The 17,612-nt window shown below is 39.4% G+C and overlaps 1 protein-coding gene across 13 annotated transcripts in view; it reads right to left on the reverse strand.

The window, feature by feature from the left end:
• Positions 1 to 17,612, reverse strand: part of AKAP13 (A-kinase anchoring protein 13) — a 368,214-nt gene that overhangs the window by 220,983 nt on the left and 129,619 nt on the right. For all 13 annotated transcript variants that reach the window (XM_063638599.1, XM_063638597.1, XM_063638600.1 and 10 more), the window contains one exon: positions 12,162 to 12,309. In XM_063638599.1, the coding sequence (XP_063494669.1) occupies positions 12,162 to 12,309 (148 nt within the window). The remainder of the gene's footprint in view (positions 1 to 12,161; positions 12,310 to 17,612) is intronic.

Here is a 17,612-nt window from a genome sequence, read left to right on the forward strand (position 1 = left end):
TTTCCAAACTTCTTAAAACTCCATTTTCAGCTTTTATTTGCAAATATGAATTCCCTTAACAAAGAACAAAAAACTTTGTATCCCAGCTTTCACCATGCCTATAACATGGTATCTGGAACTGACCAGGCTCTGAATGTCAACAAGGGCTATTCAATTTGAACAGATTTAAGAATGAAAACTGAAGGACCTGCAAGGCCTAGCATACGATGGAAAGTCCAACAGCTACTGAACTAAATTAGATCTGAAAACATAACAGGAAAAAATATCACTCATACAAGTTATACAGGAAGAATTTTACAGATTCACTAGCACTTGCTTTATTATCACAATACAAAGGCTCACATGATGAAGCACTTGGAAAAGTACATAATTACTTGATTTTATTTTACTACTATGAGCAATCCAAGGCCTAAAAAATAAATAATGATTTTTGTTCTCAGATACACATTATTTCCCATCTCAACCACTAATGTAATGAGGACTTCAATGAAATTACCTGGTTTGCATGAGGAAAATGCAATGCTGTGGCTGGGAGCCCAGTTCAGGAAACGCAAACATGCCAAGGACTCCATGGTGCCCAGTGTACAGACTAGCAGGCACCTCAGGAGTGGTGACTGGAGGCAGAAAACTGCATGCCACTCCAAAGAGCTCGGCTGGAGCCAGGTCAGCAAGATTTAACACCACGTGTCTATGGGTAAGGCCTTCTTGGAGAATCGGGCTTTCTTTTGAAATTTTAGCCTCACAGAATTACATATTTCCAATATTCAGAATATACTCATCACAATGCACACTGCATTTCCCCTGTTTTCACACACTGATCTCCAATAGCCAGAACTATGCTCCTATCATCATCCTTCTCCCATTATCTTTCTGATGACAGAAAAGAAAAGAAAGTAGAGTTAATGTTTTTGTTTGGGTAATGCCACTTCGTGCTCTGCCTGATTTATCACGGGCACCATGCACATGCCACTTCCCTGAATCTCTAACACATTCAGACTGCTCTTCTACAGCTAAGGGCATGGAGGGAAACCCTCTACATGGTCCCTGAGACTGAATTTCCATACCACGGGCACAGGCCAACAGAGGTTTCAGACTTGGAACGAACTAAGCTTTCTGCTGTCTTTGAAAGAGACAATGTTTCTTCCATGTAATCAGAACAATAAGTAAGTTGATTTTCCACATGCTTTTTTCCCAAGGGCCTCCTTAAGCCCTCATCCTGTGGCAAAAGAAATCTCTCACTTCTATATAACTCTAGGGTGGTAGGAAGTATTTACCAAGCAAATACGTAGTACATGCCAGGCATCTGACAATCACCTCTCCACAACAGTTTTATGAGGCATGTATTGTCCTCAATTTATAGATGAGAAACTGAGACTTAAAGAAGTAACTTGCCCCTGTTACACAGATATTAAGGTGTAGAATTCATTATTCAGGGTCAAGGCTGATGCCAAAGGACATGGTCTATTGTATCAGGATGCAAGAGTTTTGTATCACATTGCCTATAAATAGGGCAATGTGTTTGAAGAGGAAGAAGGCTAAGAGCTAAGTCCCTGCCTAAGAGGAGCCTAACACTTGGAATGATGGGCTAGTATGACTTTTAAGCAGAATAATTGGTTCATGAACCATGAAGATAAGTCTTCACATGAACACTGAATCCACACGATACTCCCACTGCCTTCCAAGCTGAATTCTTTCTAAGGCTGTAGAAAGCTGAAGCATCCTCTGCCTAGTGTGTGTGTGTGCAAGCACGAGCATGTGCACATGCATGCACACTTTATAATAATGTATATGTGGTATTTATACATTTAATATATGAAAGAGAATTAGGGGAAAAAAGCAATATTTCTTTGAAGGGCAGCCAGCCTAACTACACAGACATCAATGTTAGCAGAAACAAGCCAAATGATTCAGTTAGTAAGATTTGTCTATTTTTCTAGCAGAAAATGTTTCTTTTAAAATATTCTCTAACATCTGACTCAGTTTTGTTCAAGAGCTAAAAGCTAGACATCCATCAAGTCCAGGCACTATGATCAGAAGGTGAAGATGAGTAAAGTAAGGAGTCTCAACTCCCCAGAGATTCACGGTCCATAACAGAGAATCAAACAAGTTGCAGATAACTGCAATGAAATCAAAATGAGAGGAGCTCTACAAGAACTTTCCTATCTAAAATACCTAAATATCTAAACACAGTGCAATTTGGAGAGAGGAGTGGTGCATTCCACATGTGGGCAAAAGCAGGAGATTTCACAAAGGAGATGGCAATTAAGAAGGACTTAGGCCAGGCGCGATGACTCACACTGTAATCCCAGCACTTTGGGAGGCCGAGGCAGGCAGATCACTTGAGGCCAGGAGTTCGAGACCAGCCTGGCCAACATGGCGAGACTTTGTCTGTACTAAAAATAAAAATTAGCCAGGCACCTGTAGTCCCAGCTACTAGGGAGGCTGAGGCAGGAGAATCGCTTGAACCTGGGAGGTGGAGGTTGCCATGAGCCAAAATCGTGCCACTGGACTCCAGCCTGGGAGACAGAGACTCTGTCTCTAAATAAATAAATAAATAAATAAAATCTAGAAGGGGCCTCCTAAATTCTTTAATATTATCAGCCAAAACACCATACATAGCCTCACTTAATTTCCAAATAAACTGATGGTGGATGGATGATGAACGATGGATGGATGGAGTGATACGTATGTCAGTCAGGAGAACTGCTTTAAAGAAGAAATGTTGTGGTTTGTCAATAGAATCAATATATAGCATTGTCCCATTTATCCAAAATTAAGCTAATCTGTAAACTTCTGAAAGTCCTTTGAGGTAGATATGAATGTCAATAAAGACCAAAATTTCACAATACAATGATGATGATGTAAGTAATTTGAGATCCAAATTGAATTATGCCTTCAAACCTTACATTTACAGTGCCTTAGAAGAGAGATTACACTATGTAAAACAGAATATCCACTGCCCTATCCATTTAACCAGTCCTTTTCCTTTCCTATTGATCTCCTTCCTCAAGCCTATGCAAAGATGGGAAACCTGAACCCTTGAATGAGAAAGGGAGTCACAATACTACTAAAAGTAAACATCATTCACACAGCAAAAAGCCATGGTGAAGCAATGCTACCTTACCCAAAACTGTGAAGTGCCAAAGTAAAGTATCTACACAGAAATTTGTCTGGAATTGCTAAAATGACTGTTTACTCAGGCAGAATGGGATGAGGGCGAATGACAGGGAGAGAAACAGAACAAGGTGGGATAGGTGTGTGCATGTGGGGGTGTTGTGCTTGGCAACAACAATATGCTTATCTCTTTCTGCTGCATTAGCAGAGTTTGTTAGCAGGTGAATGGATGGATGTGTTAGCTACTGTCAGCTCTGTGTATAACTAAAATCAAACTGTATAACCGAGAAGGCAGAATGTCAGAAATAGCCATGAAAGAGATATCTGAGAAACTATCCAATTTTTAATCCAATGTTTTCCCTTCAGATATGAATTCAAAATCTGAAGAAAAAACTATGAATCATCATAAGTAAAATATGCCATAAATCTGGAATTTGTTTGGTATGATTAGAGGCTTCTTTTTCAAAAGAAAACCTGAGGGTTAAAAGATGAGTGGGGAACTCAGGGTTTCCTGGATTAGTCTTTATTAAACTTAGAGTACATTGGAAGCATTACTACTTATCAAGAATAAAGTACCTCACCCTACTGTCTGGAAATCAACCACACCAGTTTGGCAGGCCTACTCTCTCACATTAATGTTTTCCATTAGGTTCAAGTGTCTCTCGAGATTATTTTTTAATTCCTATAACCTTTCTGATAAAGCACCTGGGGGGGAAATCAGCATTTTTTAAAAAGTTACATAATACAGACTCAATAATAAAAATAAAATCACCGCATATGCCTACACCAAACCTCTTACTATCATAAATTAGCTCTAGAGACATGACTATTTGCAACAGGGCCATTAGTCATATGACTACCTTTGTACATAAAGACTGCAGGGTTATTTATTTATTTATTTATTTTGAGATGGAGTCTCGCTCTGTCTCCCAGGCTGGAGTGCAGTGGCACCATCTCGGCTCACTGCAAGCTCTGCCTCCCGGGTTCATGCCATTCTTCTGCCTCAGCCTCCTGAGGACTACAGGCGCCCGTCACCATGCCCTGCTAATTTTTTTGTATTTTTGTAGAGACAGGGTTTCACTGTGTTAGCCAGGATGGTCTCGATCTCCTGACCTCGTGATCCGCCCGCCTCGGCCTCCCAAAATGCTAGGATTACACCTTACACCGTGCCTGGCCAACTGCAGGGTTATTAACAATGTCTACAATTACACTGCAAAGACATGGGGATGGGAAACTGCATCCAATTTGATATAATAACCACAATCTAACTTTCTGCATAAAAACAGAAGCTGCAGTAGGAAGAACAGTAGCAGGATTTTCAGTTAGTTCCATGGTGTTTTTCCTTTGATTCAATTTCCTGGTAACAAGAAAGGAAAATAAAAATCCCAATCTTCTTTTTAAAAAGGGAAGTTCTGAAAATTTTACTGAACTTATGAAGGCAGCTACTCTAGAGGATTTAGAGAGGGGAAGGAGAGAGAGAAACTATTGGAAGAAATGCGGCCCGAACTTTAATTCCATATTTTAAATTAGGAATTAATTTCTGAACTTCTCACACTATCAAGTCCACTTACAAGAGAAATATAAATTATGGGGTGGGAGAAGTCTGCTCCCAGCTGAGTAAACTGTAGTGATCCTCATCAAGTATGCTGGCAATTAGCTGTCAAGTAGAAGATACTAGGTTTGAACTCCAGCTCCACTGCAACATATTTGGTTATCCTGAGAAAGTCATTCAACCTTGAAGCCTGTTTTCCTTGTACACAAAATGAGAACACCATCAACCTTATGGATTGTTAAAAACATTAAAGCTGTGCACAAAGTATCTGGCATAAAATGGGCAACTAAAACTGGTAGTTTTTATTATTAGCTATTAAAATGCTTCTGTTTAGGAAACTCAAGGAAAACAGATCCCTAATACTCTACAAACAGCTTCTCCAGCATGGCCCAACAAAGCTTGCCATTGGCACTGTAGGACTGAAAAAATAAAGAGAGGAGAGAAGGAATAAACAAAAACACAAGGAGCACCTAGGTGAGAAACGGAAACTTAACTATTGATGGTCCTCTTAATATCACCTGATCTGCACCTTTTTTATGCTGGCAGGTCAGGAGGTGTGTGTATGTGTGAGGTTGGGAGAGCTCTCCTGCAGGCTCCTTCTCACTATATGGAGCACCGCACCCATGGAAACGAAATACTGCTACTGATAAACAAAACTGCTGAAGCACAGCCCAAGAATTACTTCATTTCCTATTAAGCTAAAAGTGGAATGCATCCCATCTGGGCCCTCTCTTTTGAGGATGAAACAATAGGAACTTTGTTTCATCAGCTATCCAAAAAGAACCCCTAATAGCGTTTGCTGGGCCAGCCAAGCCCAGTCCCACACAGATGTCACCTTCTAAGAGAAAAAATGATGGAAAATATAAAAATAATATCTTTATTACTTCAGTTTGGCATCAAAGTCTCTAAAAATTTGGTGTCTTTTTCTTCCTTCTGAAGTGTCTATGATAGGGTTAAAGGAAACAAATTTTCAGTCTTCAGATCCAGACTCTAATAGGAAATGGGATTATGTGCAGAAGTATGCACCCACTGCTGGGTTTTGGTGACCTAATGGTAGTGTGCAAATTTGGTATATGTGTAGAATGTCTCTGTGTACAGGAGTATTTAATCAGAAGAAAACAAAGAGTAGGCACAGGAATTTCACCATGCGCATTTTAGAGGAGGAAGGAGAGATTTAATGCTAAAAATGTGCTCTGCTATATTCCAGCCCACACCTCTAAGGCAGTGTTTCTCAGCCTTTTCTTCCGTTATCATATCCCAAAGAGCCTTTTCAGACATTATTCTCTATTCACTCCTCACTTCATGAAACTTTAATACCACAGATATACCACAAATTTGTGTAACTGTGTTTTACATACACATAGTAAGTTTTTTTTGGTCCCCAAAGGGCAATTTTCACCCCCTTGGGAGGATATCACTCCCTTAATATTGTATGCCCTAGGATTCCAGTGCTGTGTTCATGGTTCCAAAGTTATGAAATATAAAATTTCCTCATAACATTACAACAGGGCCGGGTGCGGTGGCTCATGCTTGTAATCCCAGCACTGTCGGGGGCCGAGGCGGGCGGATCACGAGGTCAGGAGATCAAGACCATCCTGGCTAACACGGTGAAGCCCCGTCTCTACTAAAAAATACAAAAAATTAGCCGGGTATGGTGGCGGGTGCCTGTAGTCCCAGCCACTCGGGAGGCTGAGGCAGGAGAATGGTGTGAACCCGGGAAGTGGAGCTTGCAGTGAGCAGAGATTGCGCCACTGCACTCCAGCCTGGGCAACAGAGTGAGACACCCTCTCAAAAAAAAAAAAAAATTTACAACTAAGGACAGTAGATAACAGATTTTTTTCCTCTTCAACTAGTTCTCACTCTGTTTTTCCAGTATAACCACTATATGTACTAAGTAGCATTAGGACAGTAATTCAAGTTTTGTAGAATATAAAATCTCACTAAGGAAATAATATAAATATATAGTAAAAAACATAAATTACATTAAAACATTTATTTATTTTACTTTAACCTTTTTTTTAATTTTTTTATTTTTTTATTATACTTTAGGTTTTAGGGTACATGTGCACAATGTGCAGGTTTGTTATATAAGTGATTGCTCTAAGAATTAACATGTCAGAATATATCATAGCACTTATCACAATCTACTTCAGATGCTTACTAATTTAATGTAGTCTTACACAGCATTATTCTCTCTCTCCTTTTGTGGATCCATTGTTATGCATATTACATACATGTATCTAAATTAAAATTTATATATATTTAAATTAAAATGAATAAAGCAATCACTTTGTAACGAAAAAAAAGAATATAAAATCTCATCTGTCTAGAGATAGCTTTATAGTAAGAGTATTTCAGAATAAGGAGACTGTTAGAAAAAGTCCAATAAAAATAACTGATTACCTTGACAGGAGTTGCGAGGGGCAGGGCCAGGCTGCGAGATGGGGGGTGTCAGAATTCTCTAATTAAGCCCATTAAATTAAAAGTCTACAACTTCTTTTCAAATATGCTATTCAATTTGGTCATACTGGACATCTGCTGCTAGAAAGTAACTCTTGGTTCACAAGAAATGAAAGAGGCCAGGCATGGTGGCTCACGCCTGTAATCCCAACACTTTGCTAGGTGGAGGCAGAAGGATCACTTAGCCCAGGAGTTTGAGACCAGCCTGGGCAACGCAGGGAGACATCATCTCTACACACACACACACACAAAAATTAGCCACTTATGATGGTAAGTGCTACTTGGGAGGCTGAGGTATAAGAATAACTTCAGCCTGGGAAGTCAAGCCTGCAGTGAGCTGTGATTGTGCCGCTGCACTTCAGCCTGGACAAAAGAGTGAGACGCTGCCTCAAAACAAAACAAAAAAAAAAGAGAAAGAAAAAGAAAGACATAACATATTATAACTCAGACCATTTGTTGCAATCTGGGCTGCAATTTTTTTCTTTAAACCCAAAAGAACTTCTGACCAGGTAAATGTATTTTTCTTTTTTAATGACAAATCTACTTTATTAAGTACCTTCCCTTATCAGTGAAAAAGAAAAGGAAAATATAAAAGAGCTGAGTCAAATTTGGAGTCAATAAAGGTGTGTAGTTCTTCAAACAAGAACCCTTGCTGTGAATTCTAAAAATAAATAACAGACATGCTGAAAAAGATTTTATGAAAGATTCTGCACCAAAGCCTTTTACAAAAATAGTATACAAAACCCGCTAAACATCCTGTTCCATCTTCCACTCTGAAATCACTGCTTGGTCTAAATTCAGTTTCGTTAATAAAAACGAACACAATAAAACAGTGCTCTATGCCCCCATCCCACCCCAACAATTATCTTCAAAGGATGTCCACATTTTGTACACTATTTGCCAATCCTACATAGGTCTTAAAAAAACAAATCTCAGCTTTATCTCTGGAGAAAAATCACTGGTTAATTAAAATGTCATTTAGGGTTGTATTTGTTTACTATGAAGAGACAATAATGGAATATTTTACTTTCATTTATTACTAAGGCAACACCTTTCATTATCAGAAGTATATTTCCAACTCAAGCTATGTTTCAAGGCAAATTATATTCTTGAACTAGCCACTTTCATAGGTGTTTTGAATGTAATATTTTATTATAAAGCTTTGGTTAGCCTCCAGGGTTTATCAGCACAAAGATAGATTTATTTTCAAAAGACAGGACATTCTTTTCAGCCTTCAGAATGTTTTCATAGAAAATTACTATGTATCATAAAAATATCATGCTCACTGTAAACATTTAAACAACTCAGGCTGGGCGTGGTGGCTCACAACTGTAATCCCAGCACTTTGGGAGGCCAAGGCGGGTGGATCACGAGGTCAGGAGATCAAGACATCCTGGCTAACGTGGTGAAACCCTGTCTCTCCTAAAAATACAACAAAATTAGCCGGGTGTGGTGGCGGGCACCTGTAGTCCCAGCTACTCAGAGGCCGAGGCAGGAGAATGGCGTGAACCCGGGAGGCGGAGCTTGCAGTGAGCCGAGATCATGCCACTGCACTCCAGCCTGGACGACAGAGCAAGACTCCGTCCCAAAAAAAAAAAAATTTAAAGATAGATAAAGTAGAAAGTCAAAGTCTCCACCTACCTGCCCTCTAAGATGTTACTACTTATGCTTAAAATACTTTATTTTTAAAACGGAGGGGAAATCACATCATAACTACTTTAAAAGGCCTTTACAACTTCTTTGTAATTACACATAGACACACATACACACACACAGGGGAATGGGGAAAGCGGGCAGGAGGGAGGGACAGACAGACACACACACTTCATTGTAGGACTTATTACAAAACACGCAAAAAAAAAGAGAGAAAACTGAGATGGGTGGGAGATGGGCCTGCAATTTCAATATCTGAAGTCAAAACAATTTATTAGGAGATAATTTAGAATGTCTACGTGTCAACTCTATTTAGGGAAATATTAATTTGATAAAAGGTCACAGACTAACATCAAAAAGTAGCTGCCTTTTGAAGGTTAATCAATCCTTTGGTTTTAGGAAAAACTAAAATGTTACAAAACACACACACAGTGAAACACACAGAGAACTCAAAGAAAAATCAGAGCCAGCAATCTGGATGAAACATGAAAAATAAAAAAATAATAATAAAAGCAAGAAGAGGCCGGGCACGGTGGCTCACGCCTGTAATCCCAGCACTTTGGGAGGCCGAGGTGGGCAGATCACAAGGTCAGGAGTTCAAGACCAGCCTGGCCAAGATGGTGAAACCCCATCTCTACTAAAAATACAAAATTTAGCCAGGCATTGTGGTGTGCCTGTAATCCCAGCTGCTCAGGAGGCTGAGGCAGGAGAATTGCTTGAACCCAGGAGACAGAGGTTGCAGTGAGCCAAGATCATGCCATTGCATTCCAGCCTGGGCAACAGAGCAAAACTCCTTCTTGGGGTGGGGGCTGGGGGGCAAGAACAAGGCACAAAGCTCTTTTTCTTCTCTTAACCAAAATGACTAGAAATTGCAGAGCTAGTCCCACACGTAAGCACAAAGACTGCAGAGACATCCCTGTAGGCAGTAGCTGCTGCAACAAACAGACTATGCACATTTATCCAGGAACTGGGATGCACAGTGCACTGCATGGACTTTCCACGAAGACTGGACTTTCTGTGCAGATTCTTGACTAATCTAGCACTGCCCTCAGCAAACAGGAAATCTGAGGCTATCAATGCAGCTAAGTGATACACAAAAATCATCGGACTCCTTCTCCAAGCTAACAATGCAACTCAAGAAGCCAGAGACTCCTTTTGAATTTATTAAAAAACAAAAAAGGGGGGCGGGGAGGAGGGTTACGTGTGAGTGTGAGTGTATTCACATACATACACATCTTTCTAGAAGAGCAGCTTCTGGGAAGCCGGATGTGTGACACAGTAGAAATGTTGTTCTATCAAGTGACAGTTTCCTAGAACAGCCTTCTTAGCATATACCAATGAAGAAACCAAACAAAGATCCTTGTCCTCATAAAGCTGACACTTTAGTTGGGGCAGATAGAAAATAAATAAGATAAATAAGCAAAATATATGTGAGAAGTTGAAAAGTGCAATGGAGAAAAATAAAGCAGGAAAGGGGGGTAGGGAATGTGGAGAGGAGGCAGCTGAGTATTTTTATGAGCTGGACGGAAAGGCCCCACTGAGGAGGTGATACTGAGTAAGGGCCTGAAGGAAGGGAAGGCACAAGTCTAAGTCCACAAAGGCAGATTTAAAGAAGTTCAGGTCCAGGCTAAAGAATTTACCCCATGATATAAACAAGAAATGCAAAACAAGTTAACCCCCAAAATGCCTCTATCTCTACCCATCCACAATAAATTACCAAACTAAGCCAAATGACAGTAGCTAAAAAAGACAAGTAACCAGAAAAATCTCATATGTGATAAGTAGAGCAATAGGGTCCGGTCAGGAATCTCCTTTGCTTAGTTAATAGAGTTTCTACTACACCAACTAAGGATCTCACTGGTACCCTTGCACACATATAAAGGCTCACATGTTAAAGTGTTGCCTTACTCTGCATTTGGCCTTCCAGAGGTAAAAGAAGGTCTTTTAGGGACTCTAATCCTTTTGTTACCTCTGCTGTGATGAGGCACCTCATCAGCTACCTGACTAAATTCAGGTGGGAAGCAGAACGTTCAGGCCAATGGGACGGGGGGTGGGGGGTAGTTATCTGACCTCATAAGCATGATGGAAAATACTGGAATGTGGCTAAGAGGAGAGATGATTAGTAGAAAACGAAAGAAAAGCCAGGTACTAGGTAGGACTCCAGGGTCAAAGCAAAGGGGTCAGGAATGATTTCTGAGGATTCGGACCAAATTAGAGGAAAGGAGCAGAGTCTAATACTCATTCTGCTTGGCTTGGGTAGGCAGGGCAAGGGTACTTATATAGACATATATAAAGAGGTACTAGAATAAAAGCCAAGGGAAGAAATGAGAACTAGAGCTCAGAAAGGTAGGCTGAGGACAATGTAGAAGGATCTGGTATAAACTTCAGAGCTCCAGGCTGTCATACAAGTTCAGTGACTCTGGGAAAGTAATTGCCTGCTGCCATCCTAATTTAAGGACTTTACCAGTAAAGGCATAAGGGCTTCCAGGTACATCCCTCTCCACCAATAGAACAGACTTTGTTGGGATTTGTGACTGAGGATCACAGGACACAGGCCATGCTTGTTATATTTGCCTTTTCCCTTATATCTGCTTGCAGTCTCCTTGTATCTACTTATATGCCCTTTCTAGATATATATGCACACACAGGTATATAAACACACAGCCCTCGAACTTTAACCCTAAAGTGTTCCTATTATAGGAAGTATTATGTTTATAAAAATTACCTCAATTCCTTTCCTAATGAGAACTGAGTCACAGACTGATCGATTATACCTAGGTTAAGAAGCTGTTTCTCCCCATCACCAACACATAATAAATGTTCAGCAATGGTGATACTGCATGGTACCTGCTAGACAGCAGACCTCAAGTTCCAGAGAAGCCTTTCTGATATGATATACATCACAGGAAACAAGATGACTGGAGCTGTGGGTTACAAGGAAGGATATCTAATACACTTCAGAAAAGAAATCAGTATCTACGCTGACTGCCTTCTTTTATTTCCTGTCCATAAAAATTTGGAAATAATATACCTAGAGACTCTCTAGAATCTTTAAATCCTTGAATTTTCAACATCATTTTTGCCAAGTAGGAGGATAAATACAGCTTTCAACTGTCATAATCCCAGTTCTTAAATAAGTTATAATTTACAGAATTTGGTAGGTGGCTGACATAACAGTAATATACATAAAATGGCACAGCAATAAAAAACTGGCAATCTGCTCCAATACCAGTAGGACCAGATATTCAAACTGCTTTATAAACTAATAAATTTTTTTACACTGTCTACACTTCACTCTTCCTGTCACTCTATACTAATAAACATAGAATAAAAGGGTTTAAGAACTAGGAAAAGCTAGAAAGGACCCCATTCAAATACTTACCAGGAGCAATGGTCTCCAATGTATCAGAACTGACCTTCCGAGTACTTGTACAGTGACGGAGGGTGGAACCCAAAAATACCAAGTAAAACACTACATCATCTTCAACTTTGTCCTCTTCAGCAAGCAGCACTGTAACAACACAATCACCCTAGGAAAGGAAACAATACAGCAAGTTTACATTAGTAAGGTTCCTCTTCGCAGCCTATCTTTATCAAACATCATATTTAAGGGAAAATCAAATGTATCATCTAAACCATGCCCCCATTCTGGTAAGTTGAAACAAGTATAAAGATTGAGCACTTATGCACCAGGCAATCATCTAGGCATTCACAATACGGAATGAACCTGAAAATAAGATCACTCTCTCTTCTTTAAACTTAAATTTTAGTGGAGGTGATTAGACAAATAAGTTAACCAACAAGATAAAGGAAAACTTCACTTGATGAATGGGTTGAAAAGGGGAGGGGCGGGGGAGACATAGAAGAAAATCCAAAAATAAGGCAGAAAGGATGGAGGGGTGTAATAAATGATCACATCCTTATACTCAGAATGCTCCCTAACTCCTGTGTTCCAGTTGACAGTAATTCTCTAAATTCTATATCCCATAAATCATTACCAAGTCCATACATTCTCCAGCAGGAGGCTTGCCTGGAAAGGGTAGAGTGCAAAGAAGATGAGCTTGGGCTCCAGCCTAAGTGCATAGCAGGCTACAACATCCAGGTTTGTGTAAGTATATGCTATGATGTTTGCACAACAAACAAAATCACCTAATACCACATTTCTCAGAACATATCCCCATAGTTTCAACAACACACGACTGTTATAGGAAAGCTCCTGGAACATGTTCAACTCTCAGTCTGTAATATTTTTAACCTATTTCAATAGGAGGCTGCTTTTCTAATAATTTGTATTTCCTGACCATCTGGCATTCCTACTCTTCTTTATCCACCCCTACATTAATCCCAAAAAAAATCAGACAAAAATCTTGGGCCAATAACTTTGTCTATGACTTTGCAACTATTAGAAGGTAAGACATCTTTGTCTTTCAGTTGATTTTTTTTGAGACGGAGTTTCCCTCTTGTTGCCCAGGCTGGAGTGTAGTGGCGTGATCTTGGCTCACTGCAACCTCCAACTCCTAGGTTCAAGCGATCCTCGTGTCTCAGCCTCCTGAGTAGCTGGGATTACAGGCACCCACCGCCAGCTAAATTTTTAGCCCAGCTAAATTTTTTTGTATTTTTAGTAGAGACAAGATTTCGCCATGTTGGCCAGGTTGGTCTCGAATCCTGATCTCAGATGATCCACCCATCTAAGCCTCCCAAAGTGCTAGGATTACAGGAGTAAGCCACCGTACCTGGCCACAAATACTCTTTAGTAGTTTTTATATATTGATTTTTTTTTAAATCAAGGCCAGTAGCTAAATATATTCTATGAAATACAGTCCTAATTACTAGCATTCTCCCAATTACGAACTATATAATTCCTGTTGTAACCGTAACAAAAGATTACAAAGCATCAAGGTTTAAAGCACTGAGATTTAACACTATATAAATCTTAATAATGCACTATAGAAAAATCAATCTAGAGAAGGCTGGACCATTTTAGTATCATAATTAGGGGAGTAAATTCTCATTACGTACAGAATATTTTTCCTTTCGATTTTAGCAACAATTAAAGCCAACAAGAGAAACATACCACCCTGTGGTCACAATTTACTAAGCCCAGCAGCATAACTGAGCAGAAGGTAGTTTTTTACTAAACACTGAAAAGCAAAAATCATCAAGTCAAACCTAGGAACCAGGTCTATTAACAAACAACGCTCCAGTGGGTCCATGACTACTACTATGACTACCACAGTGGTGCATTTGACAGTGTCCTAATCCAAGGAATATCACAGCTGGTAAAACAGAATTATCTCTGACTTCAGTTACTACTCAGAATTAGACTTTTGTCTTGTTTATAAGACTCCCTCTTGGAAACATTTCTGAAAAGCTTAGCCTGGTAAAATGTGTAATCTTTGGCGTGATGCAACCAGTTAAAAAGATGTTTGCAGCATGTATAAGATGAGTCAATTTCTCAAGGTAGTGAAATATCCTCATAGCCTGAAAAAAGTACAAATGAAAAGTTCCATCCTTTGCAGCATAGGTTGACAAACTATGACTAGGTTGACAAACTGTGACCCACAAGTCAATTCCAGCCTCCCACCATCCCCTTGTTTTATATTTTGCGGGGGTGGGGGTTAGGGTTAGGGAAGAAAGAAGGCCTTTTAATCCTTTTAATGTGAAAATTACATGAAATTCAAATTTCACTGTCAATAAATAAAGGTTTAATTGAACCCAACCCATTCATTTACCCACCATCCATGGCTAGTTTTGCACTATAATGGGTCATAGAAGGTAATGAGTACGTGAGAACTTAGCCCACAGCCTAAATTATTTAGTAACTGGACTTTTAAAAAAAAAAAAAAAATTCACTTTGATTTCTAACCTGGTATTCTAAGAATATATCTTCCTTTTCAAGATCAAGAATTTTGTCCTCACATGAGACCCAACATCTTGCTGGGAGACTCTCGGTGCCCCAAGATACTAGTGAAGTCTGGGCCTTCCTTCGGGGACAGAGGAGGTGGCTAATTACAGGCAGATGAAATCCTTTTTGCAATGCTTTCAATATGAACCTCTTGACAAGTAAGTTTTAAATTGTAAAACAAGTAATTTTTAAATTGCTTTCATACCTTTAATTGTGTTTTTGTTGTTGTTTGAGACAGGGTCTCACTTAGTTTCCCAGGCTGGAGTGCAGTGTTACAATCAGGGCTCACCACAGCCTCCAGTTCCAGGACTCAAGTGATCCTCCCCCTGCTGCCTCCCAAGTAGCTGGGACGACAGGCATGCACCACCACTTCTGGCTTTTTAAATTTTTTATAGAGATCAGGTATCCCTACGTTGCCCAGGATGGTCTCAAACTCCTGAACTCAAGCGATCCTCCAGCCTCAGCCTGCCAAAAATGTTGAAATTACAGGCATGAGCCACTGCACCTGGTCTGTAGTTTTTTTGTTGTTTTTTGTTTGTTTTTAATATAAAGTCACACTACCTTATGCCCAAAATATTCAGAACACAGAAGCTCGATTCATTTCAAAGCCTCTTGAAATTTAGATTCCAAAGGCACCTGGAATTAAAAATATCTGTTTTCTCTGAACTTGAAGGAGTATTCTCTGCACACTGATAAAGTCACTGAGAGCAAATAACAAACTGCATTTCAGCCACTAACTCCCATTTTACTCCAGCAGAACCAGGTACCTACTATTACTTGACATGGTTTTTAAAGATTAAATGAGTAGAATGGTGATGAAAAAATAACAAGGAAAAACAGATCTAGGTAACAATTTTTGTCATGATGCTTTAATCCTACCATCCTTAAAGAATACTCTGGTATTAATAAATTACTCTGCTGTGCCTGGGAAAGACCAGCCTACAGAATAAATAGATACATCAGTCTGGCTACACAGTGAACAAGTCTGCCATGTTTCTAAATAACATAAAATAGATCAACTTATTAGCAAGGGCAATTTTCAAGACATTCTCAATTATCATTTTAGTTTGACCCAACCTCAGGAAGAGTACACACCTACATCACCACCCTCTTCCAATAATCTGAACTTAAGAAACAGTGTGATCCCCTTACACAGATATTTTCCATGTTTCTTCATTAGTGAGAAATGTATCCCTGAAACTGATAATTTTTTCAGGGTCCTAATTAGTTTTGCTGACAGATGACACAAAAACTAATGGAAAAGACGTCTATACTAGGCCTTATTCTGTAAATATAGGTTAGCTCCCCCCACCCCCATATAAATAAACTGTGATCTAAAATATCACCTATCAAATCACTTACTTGCAAATAAAAACAGGTTTTTATAAAAGAGTTACTTTAAAATGGGATTTTAAAAGGTAGCCACGGTCTCACTTTTCCCCATCCTGAAGTAATTCTTAGAGTAGCTACGTACTATAATAATGGCACTGTAACTTCCTTTATATATTAAGTTTAAAAATTTTTTTTCACTTAGATTTCTACCCTGGAATTCTAGGAACATATTTTCCTTTTCTAGAACAAAGATTTCCTCACTTCATAAGACCCAACATCTTGCTGGGAGACTCTCCATGTCCCAAGATACTAGTGGTCTGAGGCTTTCCTTTAACTGGGAAAAGTAACTTGATGAAAAAAAAAAAAGTGCGATGGGAAAGGGAAAGGTATTTGGGGGATGAGAAGAGTCAAATTACAGTGCAGGGATGAATGGAAAGAAATGGGCTTTGAACAGGGAAGGTAGTAGATATGGATTAGGAGAATGAGATAGAAAGCCCTGTAGGAGGAAGGGTGAAAGACAGGATGGCACCAATGTCATCTTAGATAGTAAGAACGTGTCAGCCATAGATTTTCAAAGGTGGGCCCGGTGAGCAGCAAAGAAATCACAGTGGTATACTGGAGCTGGCTTGTGTGGGCTCATGAGTGCTCATTGTTAAATTTTCAGGAATTCTGCAAGACAGCTGTTAAACACAGCCACTATTAAAAATTACATGATACAGACTGATAACTAAGTAAATTGCATTAAAAACAAATGTCATAAATACTCAAAACTTATCACTTTCTAATTATTTACCACAACATACTATTCTCTATGCTCTGGAGGTTTGTATCTATTGTATCCAGACAGCAGAAATTCCACATAATGGTGTGCTGCTGCATGTCTTCACAACTCACATCTCTTGTCAAATCTGTATTCGTAATGTGGTATGGATACCTGAAATCAACCATTATGGGAGTATTTACACCACTGAAATTGGCAAATGATATAAATCACACCAGCACACCACTGAGAACAGGTCAGCAGAAGGGAAGGAGAGGGGAAAGGGGGAGAATTTACACAGGGAGGGACCAAGGAAGGCCGTGGCAGGCCCATTTAAGAGACATCACCACTTACGCAAAGAATGGAGGTCTTGCTGTAAGACAAAACCGAGTCAAGTATAAACCATCACAGATTATAGGTAACAGTGTCGTCATAGTTCTTCTCACAGCAGTTCAGTATTATCACCACCTTAAGTTAACTTGTTAGTTTATAACTTGTTAGTGTATCACCGTAATTAAGAAGATGATCTCCGACACCAACCTGCCTGTGTCTTTATCACAGTATGGTATATCACTTTATATCTGTTTAACTTGGGGTATGTTGTTTAACTTCCTTATGCCATAATGGAGTACAAGAATCATCAACCTTATCTCATAAGGTCGTTTTGAAGAATTAAGTGATTGACAAAAGGAAAGCACCTATATCGAGTGTCTGGCACATAATATTCAATAAATGACTACTATTATAATGTGCCAGGATGTACACCCCATTAGAGCATGTTTTATTCACTGAGAAACCTGCTTTGTCTAGACTAATAAGTTACATCTGAAAAGACA

The sequence above is a fragment of the Symphalangus syndactylus genome, chromosome 5 (assembly GCF_028878055.3).
Source record: "Symphalangus syndactylus isolate Jambi chromosome 5, NHGRI_mSymSyn1-v2.1_pri, whole genome shotgun sequence".
NCBI classification, from domain to species: Eukaryota; Metazoa; Chordata; class Mammalia; order Primates; family Hylobatidae; genus Symphalangus; species Symphalangus syndactylus.